Genomic DNA, 16,090 nt, shown 5'->3' with positions numbered 1-16,090 from the left:
GTGAGAAGGCATTTACGAGTAAATTACAGTTAAATAACCGCACAGAACACTGAGCGCCAGGACTGCTGGCTGTATATAGACTTTATGGGGTCACAAGAAGGTTGGGCACACCCATGATAAGTGGTCATCTGGCTAACTAAAATCATGCTGGGTTATGGATGTTGCCACATGAGAGTTCCAGATTAGAGAGGTTCAGCCTGTATTCAAAGCCATAGAGTATCTGCTAAAGAAAATCTGTGCTAGGCAGACAGCTGGCACTGGCATTTGGATTCTCACTTCTAGCTAATTGAAATCCTGCCTGAGTCAGTCTCAAGTGAGTTATTACAAACCATTTGGCCAGATATGCCATTTCCTATACAGCGCTGACGGGTTTTATAACACAGAGTTCCAAACAATAATTGAAATAAAAGCTGACAAATCAGATCCATGGGATGGAAAGGGTGGGGCAAAAGGAGGGGAGAAGGGAAGTGAAATATTAAGTGTTCTGCCCGAGGTCACTATGAATATCAAAGAGTGGGAAGCTGTTTTCGTAATGCGTGAAGTAATTGCTATCTCTATTAAGGCCAAGCTTCAACATATCGAATTTGAGCATAAACTGCAGTTCACACATTTCCCTTTGTAATCTGCTGTTAGTCTCTTTGTTGAAAGACTCATTCTCATGTTTTTAACAGTATGGCCCACTCCACTGAAATGCTCATTGACAGGTTATGTGTATTCAGACTCCAGTTGTCTGCTTTGTGTCCATTAATTCTTTGCCAAAGTGATTGTCCATATCTCCAGATCTGAAGAAGTGGATTTGCCCCACGAAAGCTCATCATCCAATAAATTATTTTGTTAGTCTTTAAGGTGCTATATGACTGCTTGTTTGTTTTGTTAGATACAGACTAACACAGCTACCTCTGTTGTTAAAAGTAATCCTTTGTGGCTGGGTCCTTTGCCCCAGTTTAACAGCCTAATGAAATCATTGGAGTGCTGTGGTGTAACTTGTGCATTCGGCAGCACAGTAACAGAGAGAAAGCCGTGCTAGTCTATATGCTATCAAAACAAAAAAGCAGTCCAGTAGCACTTTAAAGACTAACAAAATAAATTACTAGGTGATGAACTTTCATGGAACAGACCCACTTCTTCAGACCATAGCTATACGAAAACAGACTCAATTTTTAAGGCATAGAGAACCAAAAATAGTAATCAAGGTTGTTATCTGTATTCTACCAACCTCATTGTTCTAAGCCTTAGCAGTCTGGTTTCTAGCTAGCAGAGAGCAGGGAAATCTTTCCTTTGCAGGTATTTAACTTCTTGTCAGTCAGAGAAAATCAGCTTCTCACTAGTGAGATAGAAGAGAGGAACCTAACACTTTTGGATAACATTGGAGGTTTTGCAAGTGTCTTTTGGCTCCCAGTTATTAGCGATTTATACAGAAACCTCAAATGATGTTCCCTTGCTGCTTTTGAAACTGCAGTTTTCTTTTCTAGCTCTTCTCTAGCTTGTGCAGCATTGTCATCTGGAGCTCAGGCATGTAACCTCATAACACACCAGTGAGAATTATCAGCTTCATTTTACAGGGTGGGAAACTGAGTTTGAGGTTGGGTGATTGGCAAAGGTGACATTACTTGTAATTGCCAGAGTTGAGATTACAGTTTGGTTGGGATGCCCATGCTCGGTCTAGAACACTTTGCTGCTTCTTCCTGTTGACATTTTCTCATCTGCCTTGGAATTAGGAATGTGACCTTGGATTCTTGTTGTAAATGTTAACGTTTAGTTCCTATTTTCTAGCTGGCTGCTATAAACAGACTAAGAGCCAAAGGCCAAGTCCTCAGTAAAACTGACCCAAACAGTGTTAAACGGAAACGATCTGATCTTGCTGATGTTCTGGAGATCACAGAGAGAGTTGAGAAAAACATCCCCTCGTCACAAGGTATGGAAGCACAGAACTGACTTCAAAAAGTGAGCATGTTGTACATCACACTACCTTCCAAGCATCACCAGGTGCCTTATGACCAATCATGTTCAGCTAAGCGACTGCTAATAAATTACATAAGTACTTTTGTAGCTAATATCACACTCTGTGCCAAGTATCATGCATCTGACAAAGCGGGTCTTTGCCCACAAAAGCCTATGCTCCAAAATGTCTGTTAGTCTATAAGGTGCCACAGGACTTCTTGTTGTACTCTGTGCCAAAGAGATTCTGAACTAGTATGGGTTTTGAACCTGATTTAAAGGGCCTCATTCCACAGTGGAGCTGGTGACAAAGATTGAGTTACCTGTTGCTGTGGAGACAGACCCTAAAAGCACTAAACTTTTAATAGCTCCAGACCCATGTATTTATCACGTGTGGTTCAGATCACCCTAGTCGCTTAACACCTCCCGGACATTCATAAATTTATCATCCCAATGCTGCCCCCATTGGGGAGGGAAGTCTGAGCTCAGTTTTATGAACAGGGGACTTAGACTAAAGGACTTGCCTAATATGCAATGTAAATAATGATAAAGCAGCAAATAATTGGGTTTTTGTGTAAAGGCAATACTCTTCACTGAGTTTGGTTTGCTCCTTTTGCATTATGCCTAACAGTAGCTTAATTATTTTCTTTTTTATCTAATAGTGGAAATTCCACTCAGAATGGACTTTTACTATTATCTTTCAAATTGCTCTGTTGCATTATAATATATAGCTGAAATGGTACTGGATTACTACCTTTAAACCTAACAGAAAGGTGAGTCTTTAAGATTAGAGATCCAGGCCCAGATTATTTTAAAAAATGAAAACCAGGATGCGTGCTATGGCATGTTCTGCTGTTGGAAGGCCTGGAAACACCGAATTCGTAATTGTGGTTTTTAATCTTCAACATAGTTGTGTTCTCTAGTTGTGATTATCTTAAAAATGTGTATTTCAGTACAAAGTGCTTCTGGATTATATATGATGCAAGATTTGAAAGCACTGTGGAATCATCAACATATTTATTCATGAACATGTAAAGCACGTTGTGATCATTGGCTGGAAGGTATTCTGCCAGACTAAAGCATTGTATAGTGTCTCGCAGTCATCCTGTGAGAGAAATATTCTCCCCATTTCTGTGAAGTGCGCTTTGCTCCATTTGTCATAAGGGACTGTTAATCTGAAACCAAGAGATGACACTTTAGGGTGGGATTTCCCACTGTACCCAACTGCCATAGGAACAGGAGTTCATGGACTCTGAGATGCTTCTTTTTCTAAATCTCCTGATCCCATCCTAAAGTGTCATCCTTGCTTTGCAGGGTTAACAATGAATGGGGTAATGCACATATCTTTCTGAACAGTGATGAGACTTGTGCTCCTAAATCACTTTGGCATTATTGAAAATCCAGCCTGCCTATGTTGCTATTGCGGTCTACTTCATTGTTGATCATTTTAGCAGAAATATTTCCTGCTGCTTTACTCCACAGCATGTCTCCTGGCTTTTTCAGTATCCTGGGCACCCAAGGAAAATGCTGAAATTGGTTTCAGCTTCCTGTCCCCATTCCTGACTCTCCACACACAACTTACCCAGTGCAGCTTGTTGTCAGCAGTGCAACATGGCTTACCATAAGCAGACTGTCCCAATAGGTTATGTGGTCCCTACTATCATGATTGACCTTCATAGTTAATTGGTTACAGGCCTCTAGTCATTATAACGAGGCTGCTGCAGAATTTCTAGGCTGCTACATCAGTGTGCCGCACAATCCAGGCATAATGCTGCACAATTTAGAGGCACCTTCCTACAGAATAAGCTGGGCTGTGACTCTGCTCTGACGAGGAACCTCACTCTGGATGTATGATGCCTGCTGTTCTAGGCCTGTTTTCTTCCCATTGCCTCAAGGTATTGCAGTATTTGTAATTGTACATAAATTGGGTAGTTGGACAAATCTCATCAAGGAAAGCTAGTTGGTGGCCACAGTGTGGGAGTGATTCTTGGTTTCTCCTTCCAGTTCTGCTACAGGTTGAACTTCTCTAATCCAGCACCTTTGGGACCTGACTGGTGCTAGACCAGGGGAGGCCAGTATTGTCTAGCCCATTACCAACACTTCTGCTGCTTACTGGACTGTTTGAAGACATTAAGGGGTAAATTAGAGCTAAACAACAGCACAGACCACTGAGAGCCAGGACTAGTGACTGTAAATAAACCTTATGGAACCACAGGAAACTTAGTCACACCCATGATAAGTGGTCATCAGCTAAATAAAATCATGCCAGATTACAGATGTTCCCAGATTAGAGAGGTTTAACCTGTATTAACTGTGTGGACTCTGGTAAATCACTTAACCTCTGACTGAATTTTCCCTTATACTGTGGGAATAATACCAATCTCATAAAAGTATTCTATCAAAACAAAAAAGCAGTCACGTAGCACTTTAAAGACTAGCAAAATAATTTATTAGGTGATGATTTTATCACTTAATAAATTGTTTTGTTAGTCTTTAAAGTGCTACATGACTGCTTTTTTATTTTGATAGAATACAGACTAACATGGTTATCTCTCTTACTATTCATAAAAGTATTGTGAAGCTTAATTGTTTGTTTGTAAAGTGCTTTGAGATATGTGGAAGGAAGCTGACAGTGTTCGTCATATTTTCTTTGCTTTTGTGACTGGATAGGAATTTGGCCTAAGGTCTGTAACTACTGCAATGATTATACATCCCATTCACATGCCCCTTCTCCCCTATAAAATGCTATTTCATATGACTTAAGACATTGGCTTTAGTACTTGTTTGTGAAAGAGAAAATGATGGTTATGCTTAGGAAGCAGAGCAGGATTTCAAACTTACCCTGTGGCATGAACAGCAAACCTGTCTTGTTTTTCTAGCTGAAGATGAACTAGAACCTGCTCAAAAGAAACATCGGGAACAGCTGGCATATCTGGAGTCTGAAGAGTTCCAGAAAATCCTGAATGCTAGGTCCAAGCATGTGGGTGTCCTTACAGAGGTAAGTGCTTTGTACAAACACACTTGCAATGAGAGTTATAGTTCAGGATAATTACAGATAATTATCAGAGGGGAAGTCATGTTAGTCTGTATCCATACAAACAAGAAATCTTGTGGCACCTTATAGACTAACAGAGTTATTGGCACATAAGCTTCCATGGGCAAGGACCCACTTCATCAGTACAGGGCTGGAGGTGGGATCCATAATAAATGAGGTGGTCACATTAATCATAATTCTTAGTTTATTGAATGTATTTATAGCACTTTTCGTGGGAGGAACTCAGAATGTTTTACTTGATTTAAAATCAACCTATTTGCAAAATAAACTATTTATAAACTTTGTATTTTGTGAAATTGACATTGGTTCTAAAGCCCAGTTGAGTTGCAGCAGGAACCTGCAAGCGCTGATTTTTTTTTTCAGTTTATTGTAAAGGGCTAGTCACTGCTGTGGCACAAAAGACAAGTTTTGTGAAGAATTATTTTAATTTCCCTTTGTTGTCCCAAGCACAATCTTGCAAGTGTTCCCGAGGTGCTGACTGCTGACCCACCCTGAAATGCAGCTTAGCTGTAAGGCGTGATGGAAACCAGCACATTATTATGCAAGACAGAGCGGTTGAGGCATCCATGGAAGCAAACGATCATGGATCTGCTCCAGGGTGTGCACTGTGGGACAGCGGCAATGCAGTGCCAGCCAAGAGCATTGTGAAGGGCAGTCTGTGTGAAGCAGGACTAGTGTGACCACTGTGCAGTATTGCAGTTTGCACTGGTTCAGTGCCAGCAGTGCTGATTGCAGTTGTGCTCCTCTGATGTGGCTGAGGCTTCTGAGAGCCCAGGCTGACTTTACATAGCTCCATATTCTGTTCCACGGCTGCTGTTAATCTGGAATATCTCTGCTGAACTTTGGGTCTACGCTGCGTTTACTGTGGATACGTCTCCACTGCAGCTAAAGCGGTCGCTTCCAGCTCAGGCTGACATTCCCTTCTAGCTTTGATCGAGTCAGCCTGCTAAAAATAACAGTGTAACTGTGTCAGGATGAGCTTGCTACCCTTTGCACAGTCCTGTCTGAGATGCTGGGTGTGTACTTGAGCAGCTGGCCTATGCAGTGGTGGCTACACTGTTCAGTTTATAGCCTTAGTTTGATCGAAGCTAGCGCGGCAGTGTTCTGCCCATGCTGGAAATTACACCTCCAGCAGCCGTGTAGAGGCACCTGGAAAGGAGAATTTGACCTGCTGCATGTCATTTCACAGCTAAATTGATCAAAGTTGAGCTGAAGTGAGATCTGAAAGCACCAAAGCCCTCCTAGGTCCTGGTACAAGGGCATTTATACCTTGTCAGTCTCATTCACTATTTCCCTTTGACTCTTCTGCAGATGGTGCTAAACTAGCTGCCATAGAGCACTCTGTCCCCACCTTCCTGATGTGCACTTTATACCAACAGAGCATCAACGTGTAGCGCTCCTCCTCTTCCTCAAGTCTGTCTTGCTTCCCACATGTGCTCCCTCTCTGAAGTCTCCATGATCCCCACTTTCTAGAAACCACAAGACCCCATTGTGGTAGGCACTGGACAAACACAGAACACCAAGCCCGTCCCAGTCCCAAAGAGCGTGCAGTCTAAGCAGTTGGTTTGTAGTGCACTAGCTGCTGTCAAGATTCATATCTATGGAGTTGCTTAACTCTCCAGAAAATGGTCACATGCCTGTTTGGATCCATTTCTGTGTTGTAACCGTGGCCGTGGGCTGCGTGGGTGAACGTTCAAACCATTGATCCTAGCATCTAGTCCAACTTGCAGAGCCCAAGCCTTTGAATAAAATCTGGGCAGTGGTACAGGCAGTCGTGTAGACAGAAAGTACCCTTCCCACTGTGTCAGTATTGCAGCAGCACCCTACAATGGTCTGAGGGGCACCATGCTGCTGGAGATGAGATGTGTAAACCTGCATTCTTCCCAGGAGCTTGCTGACTAGGGTGACCTGGGCAAATCCCAGTTCAGGTTATCCCATATGCCTCCCTGCCCTTTACATTTCATTACTGCTGTGAGTACTGTACCCAAGTTGGGTGTTAGCTGTTAAACATCATCTGAGATCGGCCTAAGAGCTGGCTGCATTTCAAGAGTGGTGGAAAAATGGTGTGTACTTTATATACTGTAGTTTATCAAGCAAGGACTGCATCCAAGGTGGATTATTCGGTGTTCTGAACATTCATTTGACTTGCTGAGTTTTCAGTCTCTCCCAGGCGGTATGTGGCAGTCCTGGCCATCTCACAAGCTGGAGAGCTGCTTGCATTGTTTCTAGGTGTGCTGTTTGCCTACCATTCGACAGTGCCTCTCTTGTGTTCTGGCAGGCTGAGGCTGAGCAGCAGGAATGCTACTTTGAACCTCTGGTGAAAAAAGAGGAGCTGGAGGAGAAGATGAAGAACATCAAAGAAGTGAAGTGTCGGGTTGTGACATGTAAAACGGTGAGTGACAGTGGAGCAGGAAGATACATTGTGCAAGTTGATTGGCTTGAACTGGTTTTGAGTGAGAAGTTAAACTGCTGTCTCTGCCAAAACTGGGATTCATGGTTAGCAAGAAAACAACTTGGTCCTTAGGAATGTTCTTGGTGACACCAGCTGGAGCAGGGAGCGATACTGAAAGAGTTAGACCTTTGGTGAAACAGCACAGATTTTAGTATAGCATTTGAAATTGCCAGAAGCAAAGCTAAGTGCCCCACTGCGTAAATTGCTCCCAAAAGCTGATTACCAGGTTGTCTCACTTAGGTCAGACTTCATAGTCTGTCATAATTCCTGACAATCTGAATCATGGTGTTAGAATCTGGAATCATCTAGGACTGGGTGAAGAATGTACTCAGGTGCCTTCGAATATAGCAAACGTCTGGTTCTTTGATCTGCGTTTCAGTGACTCCGTTGGAAATGACAGAGGGGCTGCTTTGGCATCAGTTAAAATACCATCGGGCAGGAGGAAGTGTCTTCCTGCCTGAATAGTCTGAGCTGCTGACATCCTTTCCCATTGCAGCATCTGTCTGTCAGTCGCTGCACAGAAGGCTGTTTGTACTGGAGCATTCACTGAGAACCTACAAAAGGAGGTTCTAAAGAGGGGGAAGAGCAGAATGGGAACGGTTCAGAGCCAGTTCTCCTGTCAAGCAAGCTGTCCTCTGGGCATGAAAGAAAGGGGAAAGTGGGAGGTGGGGCATTCTTCTAATCCCCAATGAACACTTGGTTCTCAGCAGAATAAAGCTTCTTTCATTTATTGTCCTCCCCAACTGCCTCTTCTCCTTGCAGTGTAAATACACCTATTTCAAGCTCTTAGAGACATGTGTGAAAGAGCATCATGAATACCACTGGCATGATGGTATGAAGCGGTTCTTCAAGTGTCCCTGTGGAAACAGAGCCTTATCTCTCGACAGGCTACCGAAAAAGCCTTGCAGGTAGGAGGGGCTCCCCCAGCACATGTTGGCAGGTGCAATTACACCAGGCACAGTGTGGCATAGTGACAGGAGCAAGTGCTAATGCCCAAAACTGTTACCAAACTCCTAATGCCAAACTTCTGCTGGTGAACATTATGGGAGGGATTTGGGTTATAGATCCTCTGTACAAGGCACCAAGTTAACCCCAGATCTAAGACCAAGTCTACACTACAAACTCACATCGGTGCTAGAGGGTTTACCTGGCATTCCTCCCGTCCTTGTAGTGGGGCAGGAGCCAGGGCAGGGGGCAGTGAAGTGTATGTGAGGATGAGGAGCTCAGGACAGGAAGTGGGGGTTGCAGGTGGCATGCGACAGGGGCAGGGGAGGTGGGGGGCTCAGGGTAGGGAGTGTGGCGTGCGAGAGTCCAGGCAGGGTCTAGGAGTTATGGGGGGATCAGGGCAGGATGTGGGGGACAAGTGTCTGGGAGTCTTGGAAGGCTTACTGGGGCCACCTGTGGCAGTGAGGGCAGTGCTTCCCAGAGGGCAGCTGCTCCCCATGGTGGCTGTGGCATCGGGGCTGACCCGAGGCAGCAGGGACCATGCAGGCTGGCTGTCCCGCGCTCTTCTAGGGGCTCACCCACTTGCTGTTCCCTTGTGTCAGAGGGGTCGCCGTGTTAGTCTGTATCTTCAAAAACAACAAGAAGTCCTGTGGCGCTTTTGGACTAACAGATATTTTGGAGCATAAGCTTTCGTAGGCAAAGACCTGCTTCGTCAGATGTTCCCTTGTGGTCATTCACGAGTATAACTGTCCCTTTCCATTTGATAGGAAAGAATGCCACTCTATGCCCATCCCGTTGTCCTGGCACACCCAAACCCTGGCCTCACTTTAAGTTAGGATAAGAGGAAGCTGCAGACCAAATTTGATGGTCCTGGCTCTTGCTGTTTAGGAGTTCTTGAACAAACAGCCTCACAGATGGAGGGACGGACAGGTAGACACACACTCTCAATTACATAGTAGATAACTCTCTCGCACACGGTGTGACAAATCTGCACCTCTGAGCAACCCAGTTATACTGACCCGACCTCTGTGCTCCTTCTCCCCGCCTCCTCCGGCACTGTTGGTGGAAGAGGTGCTCATGTCTAGAGAGGTGCTGCCTCTCCAGGAGGTGGATTAGCTATGCTGAGTGGAGACTTTCCTGTTGGCAGGGTGACCGTATCTCCCATGGACACATAGGGGACTGGGGGGCACTCCCCCAAGCCTCAAGGACGCAGCAGAGGGGAAGCAGCCCTGGAGCTCACGCTCCCTTCCCCAAGCCTTGGGGAAGGGGAGGGTAGCTAACCTGCTGGCTCCCTCTGTTGCGGAGAGCATGTACAGACGTACAGTACATGCTCTCCAGCTGCGCCTGTGCAGCAAATATGGGACAATTAGTCCCTTTTTCTAAAATAAGTCAGGACACCTTTTTGGCGTCCCAAAAACTGGACCGTCCCACCAAAAAGGGGACAGACGGTCACGTTCCTGTTGGTAGTGTGGTGTTTTCGGTAAACAGCTGCAGCAGTGCAGGTGAAGCACCTAGTGAAGACAAGCCTAACACTCCACCTTCCCCTTGCAGTGCCTGCGGCCTCTTCAAATGGGAGCGCGACGGAATGCTCAAGGTAAGCTCGGGCAAAGCTTTCTGCGCGCAGTGGGAACTGCGCTGCTTCCCTTGGTGGGCTTTCCCAAGCTTTGCTTTGGTGCTAATGAGCTGCATGGCAAAGTGACGGCGTCTGGTTAAAAAATTAGCCCTTGTGAGTCAGGGCTCGAACCACCTCATGCCACAGTAAGATGGGAGGTCTTCCACTCATACTGAAGTACCAGTAATGGAATGATGTGGAGACTGACTGGTCCATATACTGAATGGTAAAAGGCCTCTGTAAAATCCCTGGTGGCCAGGCGTGGTGCTGCAGGTGTGCCTAGCCTTGCTTTCAGTAAATTTGTGGGTGGAGGGAAGCCAAACACACGCTCACAAAATGGGAGGGGCAGTTGTTACAGCAGATCAGGGTGCTGGCTCAGGGCTTCCACACTGCAAGTCGACAAAGCAGTCTCAGAGCCCTGTCAGCCTGGTCCCCAACCCCGAGAGAGCCGCCACCACCCGTTGCAGCCCACGGTGCTTCTAGTTGCCTCACCACTGTCCACCTTCCTCATCCCGTTTAAAGAGACAAGGCAAAGGACTAGCCCCCCACAACCCCCCAACTACCACCCAGGCTGCTTTGTTTGTGAGCTCCTGTCTGTCCCTTAAATGGGAGTACATTCCATACAGACCAATAGGAGGCCACCTGGAGAGTTTTTTTATTGTTCTCCATACACAGGGTTGCCAGATTTCGCTATTTTCTCTCCATGGTTTTTTATCCTGCCAGTATTGTTAAAGTGACACACATGTAAAACAAGGGCAGGTGAGGTGAGATGCCTGCTGATTGCACACAGCACTGACTGAGAGAGCCATTTTCTCCCTCTGCATTTAATCAAAACAATGCTACACCCTGCTGCAAGTTCTAGGCGCTCAAAGCGCAATTAACAAAACTCTCTCTCAGGAGACTGTCGTGCTTACGACAATCTGGCAGCCCACTGAGATGGAGGAGGGCCATCCATGTGGCTCGCTCACTAGCCTACATTGCTGGCACAGACACTCATGCAGATGTACAGTAATGACTTTGTTCTTCAGAGATGCAACTTCGTGGTATTCAACCTTTTGTCGTTTGCAAAGCCGTGAAACATTTTGAACGGAGATGCAGGTCCTGTTGTCTAAAGCTTCTTACCAGAGAAGTCTTAGACTGAAAACAGAGCAGAATTCAGTTACAAATGTTGCAAGTGCTCAGCACAGCAGTGGGTGAAATGTCAGAATGGGCACTAAACCGTGGGCTGCTCTATGGTAACGACACCACTTCTAGGTTCTGTCCTGTAGGTGGGGGTAGTTGCCTGCTTTTGAGCCCAAAAAATGGATTTCTGTTTGTTTGTTTTTTTTTTTAAAGCTTCATTTTCATAGTCTCCTTTTTGGATACCTCAGACGTGGTCTGTGGACCCCCCCACCACAGGGATCCATGGAGCATGAGCTGAAAAACACTGACTTAAATCAACAAAAACCAGGGAATTCCAGTCTCAAACTACTGTCCCAATCTGGAAGGGTCACTGGCAATTCAAAAATGATACTGTTGTAAATATAAAATATATTACCATCTTGCTTACTAATAACACTTCAGATTTTTAGATACTTAAGTTTTTTCTGTTTTAACATGGCACTATGTAAGCTGTTTTGGAGAAATCAAAGGGAACAGTCCTGACAGTGAAAAGAGACTGGTCAGTCTTTTGTGTTTCACGGCCAGTTCCTAGTCAAATTCATTTTACAAATTCTCTTTTTTAATGAATTAACATGACAAAGTTGTGTTTTGGGTTGACAACGCAGGGAGAATGTTAACTGGATAGTTTACTTTTAACTCTCACAGTTTTCACCAGGCATTGTAGTGTGCGTGTGTAAAATTGTTGTATGGGACTAACAAGCCTCCAATTTTATGCCTCAGTATTGTAAGTTTCTGTATTTATTGGCATCCTTAGTTCTATTATTTGCTTTTTCATTGTATATGTTTCTTATAACTGTCCCAGTGGGTGGTTGCACTTGGCGGGTTGTTTGTGGGAACTCTTGAAACATTGTCATGATTTTTATGATGTATGTAAATACTTCTTCAGAACTTCTAGCCCACCCATGGCTTGACATATTGCAGCTGGTTTTGCTTGGATTTGACTCTTTTGTTGTATGTTAATATTTCTAGGAGAAGAAAGGTCCGAAGATTGGTGGAGAAACTCTTTTACCAAGAGGAGAAGAGCACCCCACATTTCTGAACAGCCTTAAGTAATCCACCAGTGATTTTTCACAACATACCCTCATTTTTATCACTGAATTAATCCCTTTCACTTGTTTATCATAAAGCAATTGGGTGTTGGGTTTACTCGGACAAGCAGGGCGATCAATTTCTGTAATTTTTCCTCCAATGTATGGATTGGAATGTCCAGCTTTGAACTTTTTAAACTGATTGAAGGAACGTCTTCTGAATTTCTTCTTTGTGCCCATGCATTCTTAGGAACATGCTGTTCATAGTATTTAATTTAGGGAAGAGACATCCAATATCATGAAATCTGTACCAGGAAGTGGTTTCCTCCAGATCCTGAAGTGTCTATAGAACATTTCTTTCAAACTACCTCGCTGGACTTGTAAGACACAAATAATTACAGTCTTGGGGGCACCTCTGAAAGAGTTTGCAAATACTTGCAGAATGTCTGTGGTTCATGTAGTGGTACATCATAGGGAAGATGTCCATCATGGTATCTTAATTCAGCTATTCCAGTTCTAGGATGTTTTATAACATATTGTTCCAGAGTACATGAGGAGCAGCATAGAGCAGGTTGAATTTAGAGGTCCATGACGTGGCATGACACTGTCTATAGTTTCCAGAAATCCACAGCGCAAATTTCAAGCTGCTGGCAAGAATTCTTCCTGTGTCATGTTTTCAAACGTGCCTGTAGTACTTGAAGCCATGTAGGCCATTTTAAAAGTGGCAGCACTGCCTTCTGGCTGATTGCACCACATGCATCGAGGCCGCCCAGAGTTGTCACTTTCATGTTGATAACTTTTTATTTTTACAGCTGCAGGCCCAGAATGTGTTACTGATAAAACTGTATTTAATTTCTTTTAGTGAAACAGACAAGATTTTATCAGTGGCTTTAGTGAGCAGACAAATAACAGGCTATTTTCGATAGCTTTTAACCCTTGCTCAAGCTTTTTATAATATCCTTTTAAATGGGTACAAATACCTCAGCCTTTAGGACCCCACAGGGCCAGACTCCATGATGTAGCCAGCTATTGGGTATTAGTCACTCCACACATAGCTGCAGGAGCTCCTGAATGCCCAGTCTCCTGCAGAATTTCCCTAGAAATACTGACTCTGTTTAGCAAAGGTTTCCCTATTTGCCAGTCTCCCTGGAAGCAGCCCTGGTTTGTGGCTTCAGGCTCCTTCCGGTGCCTAAAACCACTAATATATTTGTAAATGTTCAGATCTAACTCCCAGAGACCCAACTAAGATTTGTTTACACTTATGTCAGCCTAGTTACATTGGTCAGGGCTATGAAAAAACCCTTCTTCGACCAACATAACAAAACCCCTAGTGCTGATGCAGATACATCAGAGGAAGAGAGCTTCTCTCTCGGTAACTGCTGTTCCTACGCCAACAGAAAGTCTTGATGTAAGAGCTGTCCCTGTGCTGGAGGCTAAACTGACCTATGCCAACGTAGCCTAGGGAGTGTGAACGCGCCCTATTGTGTCCAGGTGGACTTCTAGATTGAAAGCAGTCACGTTACCCTTTTGAGAACAGGCTATGCAGATGAGGAGTAAGTCATTTAAATTATAAAGACTTATACCTGTACTCTGCAACCACTCGTGTTCCACGTTGATGCTGTTGCCTTCAGTCTTGCGCATCCTATGTGGTTCAGAATCATTGCCTCTAATCTGCTGTGTGGAGCAAGTGTTTACTGCCATTTATTGAGAACTGTACATATTTAAGTGTTACTCTTTGAGGTCACTTGGAATCTTTGTAAATAAACTGCACAATAAAGAGCTCCTGGGGCTTTAAATGTTACAATTTGTATTACAATAAACGATAACTCCTGAAGAGCTTTTGGCTTTTAATCCGTTTTTTTAAGCAGATGGCTGACACAAGGAGCCAAAGTAGCTTGCTTTGCCCAAGTACACCCTGGTGATTCAGGCTCTGGCCCTACATGCTAAACAATATTTTCTTTTTCAGGACTGGGCTTTAAATTTAGGTTGACATGCCTGAACTCATAGCTAAGTGAGAAATGCACACCTGAGTGTCATAACTGTGCCATCCTAGCCTCAAGCGTAGGCATAGCTATAACAACAGAAGACTATAGGACAGTCTGCAAATACTCATCGACAAAGAATGAATGGACACAAAACAAACATCAAGAAACTCCTAACTCACAAACCTGCAGCCAGCACTTTAATGGAGTGGGCCATTCTGTTAATGACCTGAAAGTCTGTGTTTTACTGAAAAGGAACTTTAACAATCATTTACCGAGGGAGTGCTCAGAACTGTCATTTATATTCAAAGTCAACACATTAACACATGGTTTGAACTGGGCAGCAGTTACCTGGCCCATTGTAAGGACTCTTTTACATACTTTGTTTTATTTAACTCTTAACTTCCCCATCCCACAAACCCCCCCTGTCATCCCTCTGCTCTTCTGATTTGTCAACCTTGATAACAATTTTTCTGATTTGTCAATCTTGATGATAATTTTTGGACCTCTGTGCTTTATATATTGAGTCTGTGATCTGAAGAAGTGAGGCTGTCCCATGAAAATTCATCACCTAATAAAATGTTAGTCTTTAAAGTGCTACTTTACTGCTTTTTTTGTTTTGATAGAATACAGACTAACACAGCTGTCTCTCTGTCACTATTCAACAGAAGACTGTTTTCATCCACCTCAATACAATTGCTCTGGGATGTGGCGATCTTACAGCAACAACAAACTCTTTCAATCACTAGGCTGTATATATGGTATGGGGTTAGCTACACGGCGTAGATATGTAACTATGTGTAGACAGGGCCTCCAAACTGGTACAGTTCACTGCCAGTGCACAAAATCTATCACTGCGGAAGTTAACCTTAGACTGTAGTCTACAAATATAGATCTGCCTGGCTGTGTTGCTCAGGATTATCAAAAATTTGCATTCATCTGCCCTAGGGAGAGGGGTAGCTCAGTGGTTAAGTGTTGGCCTCCTTAAACCTGGGGTTGGGAGTTCAATCCTTGAGGGGGCTATTTAGGGATCTGGGACAAATACATTTTTTGGGGAGGGATAGCTCAGTGGTTTGAGCATTGGCCTGTTAAACCCCAGGAAGTGAGTTCAATCCTCAAGGAAACCATCTAGGGATTGGGATAAATAGGCATCAGGGATGGTGCTTGGTCCTGCCAAGAGGGCAGGGGACTGGACTAGGTGACTTCCAGTTATACACCGCCAGTCCTAGGAGGTGTGTGTATCTCCAATAAGCTTAGTGCATTTAAGCCAACCTAACCCTTTATGTAGACACAGCTAGTCAATGGAAAGATATTTCTTCTGACTTAGCTAGTGCTGGTTGCAGGAAGTGATGGTGGAAAAACCCTGTCCATTGTAGCACCAATAGTGTAGACATGCCCAGATTCATGAATAGCATCCTTCAGTGACTGCTAGGAAACCACAAAGAACTGGGCTTTCACTTTTCAGCTAAGGTAAAGCACTGAAGGAAGAAAGTCGTTTTGGCAAAAATTGTTTCCAAGTCCAGAAACAGAAATATTGTGTGCTGGGTTGTGATGTTAAAGAGCTTTACAGGCATATCCTTTAAATTCTATCAGTAAGGCAGATGCACTGTGATATGTGTGGCAAAACGAAATTGCTTCTTCAAACGTTTAATGTTCTCATCTTGTTAGGCATATACTTAGTTAGGACTGTTTCAAGTCAAGAGAGCCGAGAAAGGAAATACCTTAGAAAGGAGCAGCCAATCTCCTCAGTGGTGTTTGGAGCACGAATGGTAAGGCTCTGTATGCAAATGTGATAAGAGGATCTGGTACAGTGCTGTGCTTTGTCGAAGCAGTGGACTGAGTTGGAAAGATTGCGAGGTCATAGGCACTGGTTTGAGGGGTTGGGTGGTTAATGACCCTCAATCTTAGAGGTGGGCT

General features: G+C 44.2%; 1 protein-coding gene across 1 annotated transcript in view; it reads left to right on the top strand.

Moving 5' to 3' along the window:
* The window catches only part of MCM10 (minichromosome maintenance 10 replication initiation factor), a 29,702-nt gene extending 17,038 nt beyond the window's left edge, over positions 1 to 12,664 (top strand). The window contains exons 15-20 of the mRNA XM_075007301.1: positions 1,774 to 1,915; positions 4,818 to 4,936; positions 7,272 to 7,385; positions 8,208 to 8,353; positions 9,942 to 9,984; positions 12,133 to 12,664. Coding sequence (XP_074863402.1) covers positions 1,774 to 1,915; positions 4,818 to 4,936; positions 7,272 to 7,385; positions 8,208 to 8,353; positions 9,942 to 9,984; positions 12,133 to 12,216 — 648 coding nt within the window. The 3' untranslated portion in view covers positions 12,217 to 12,664. The remainder of the gene's footprint in view (positions 1 to 1,773; positions 1,916 to 4,817; positions 4,937 to 7,271; positions 7,386 to 8,207; positions 8,354 to 9,941; positions 9,985 to 12,132) is intronic.
* The last annotated feature ends 3,426 nt before the right edge of the window (positions 12,665 to 16,090 follow it).

Source organism: Carettochelys insculpta, chromosome 1, assembly GCF_033958435.1.
Source record: "Carettochelys insculpta isolate YL-2023 chromosome 1, ASM3395843v1, whole genome shotgun sequence".
Lineage (NCBI taxonomy): Eukaryota > Metazoa > Chordata > Testudines > Carettochelyidae > Carettochelys > Carettochelys insculpta.
Note: the sequence above shows the minus strand (reverse complement) of the source record. Positions and strands in the feature narration are given on the sequence as shown.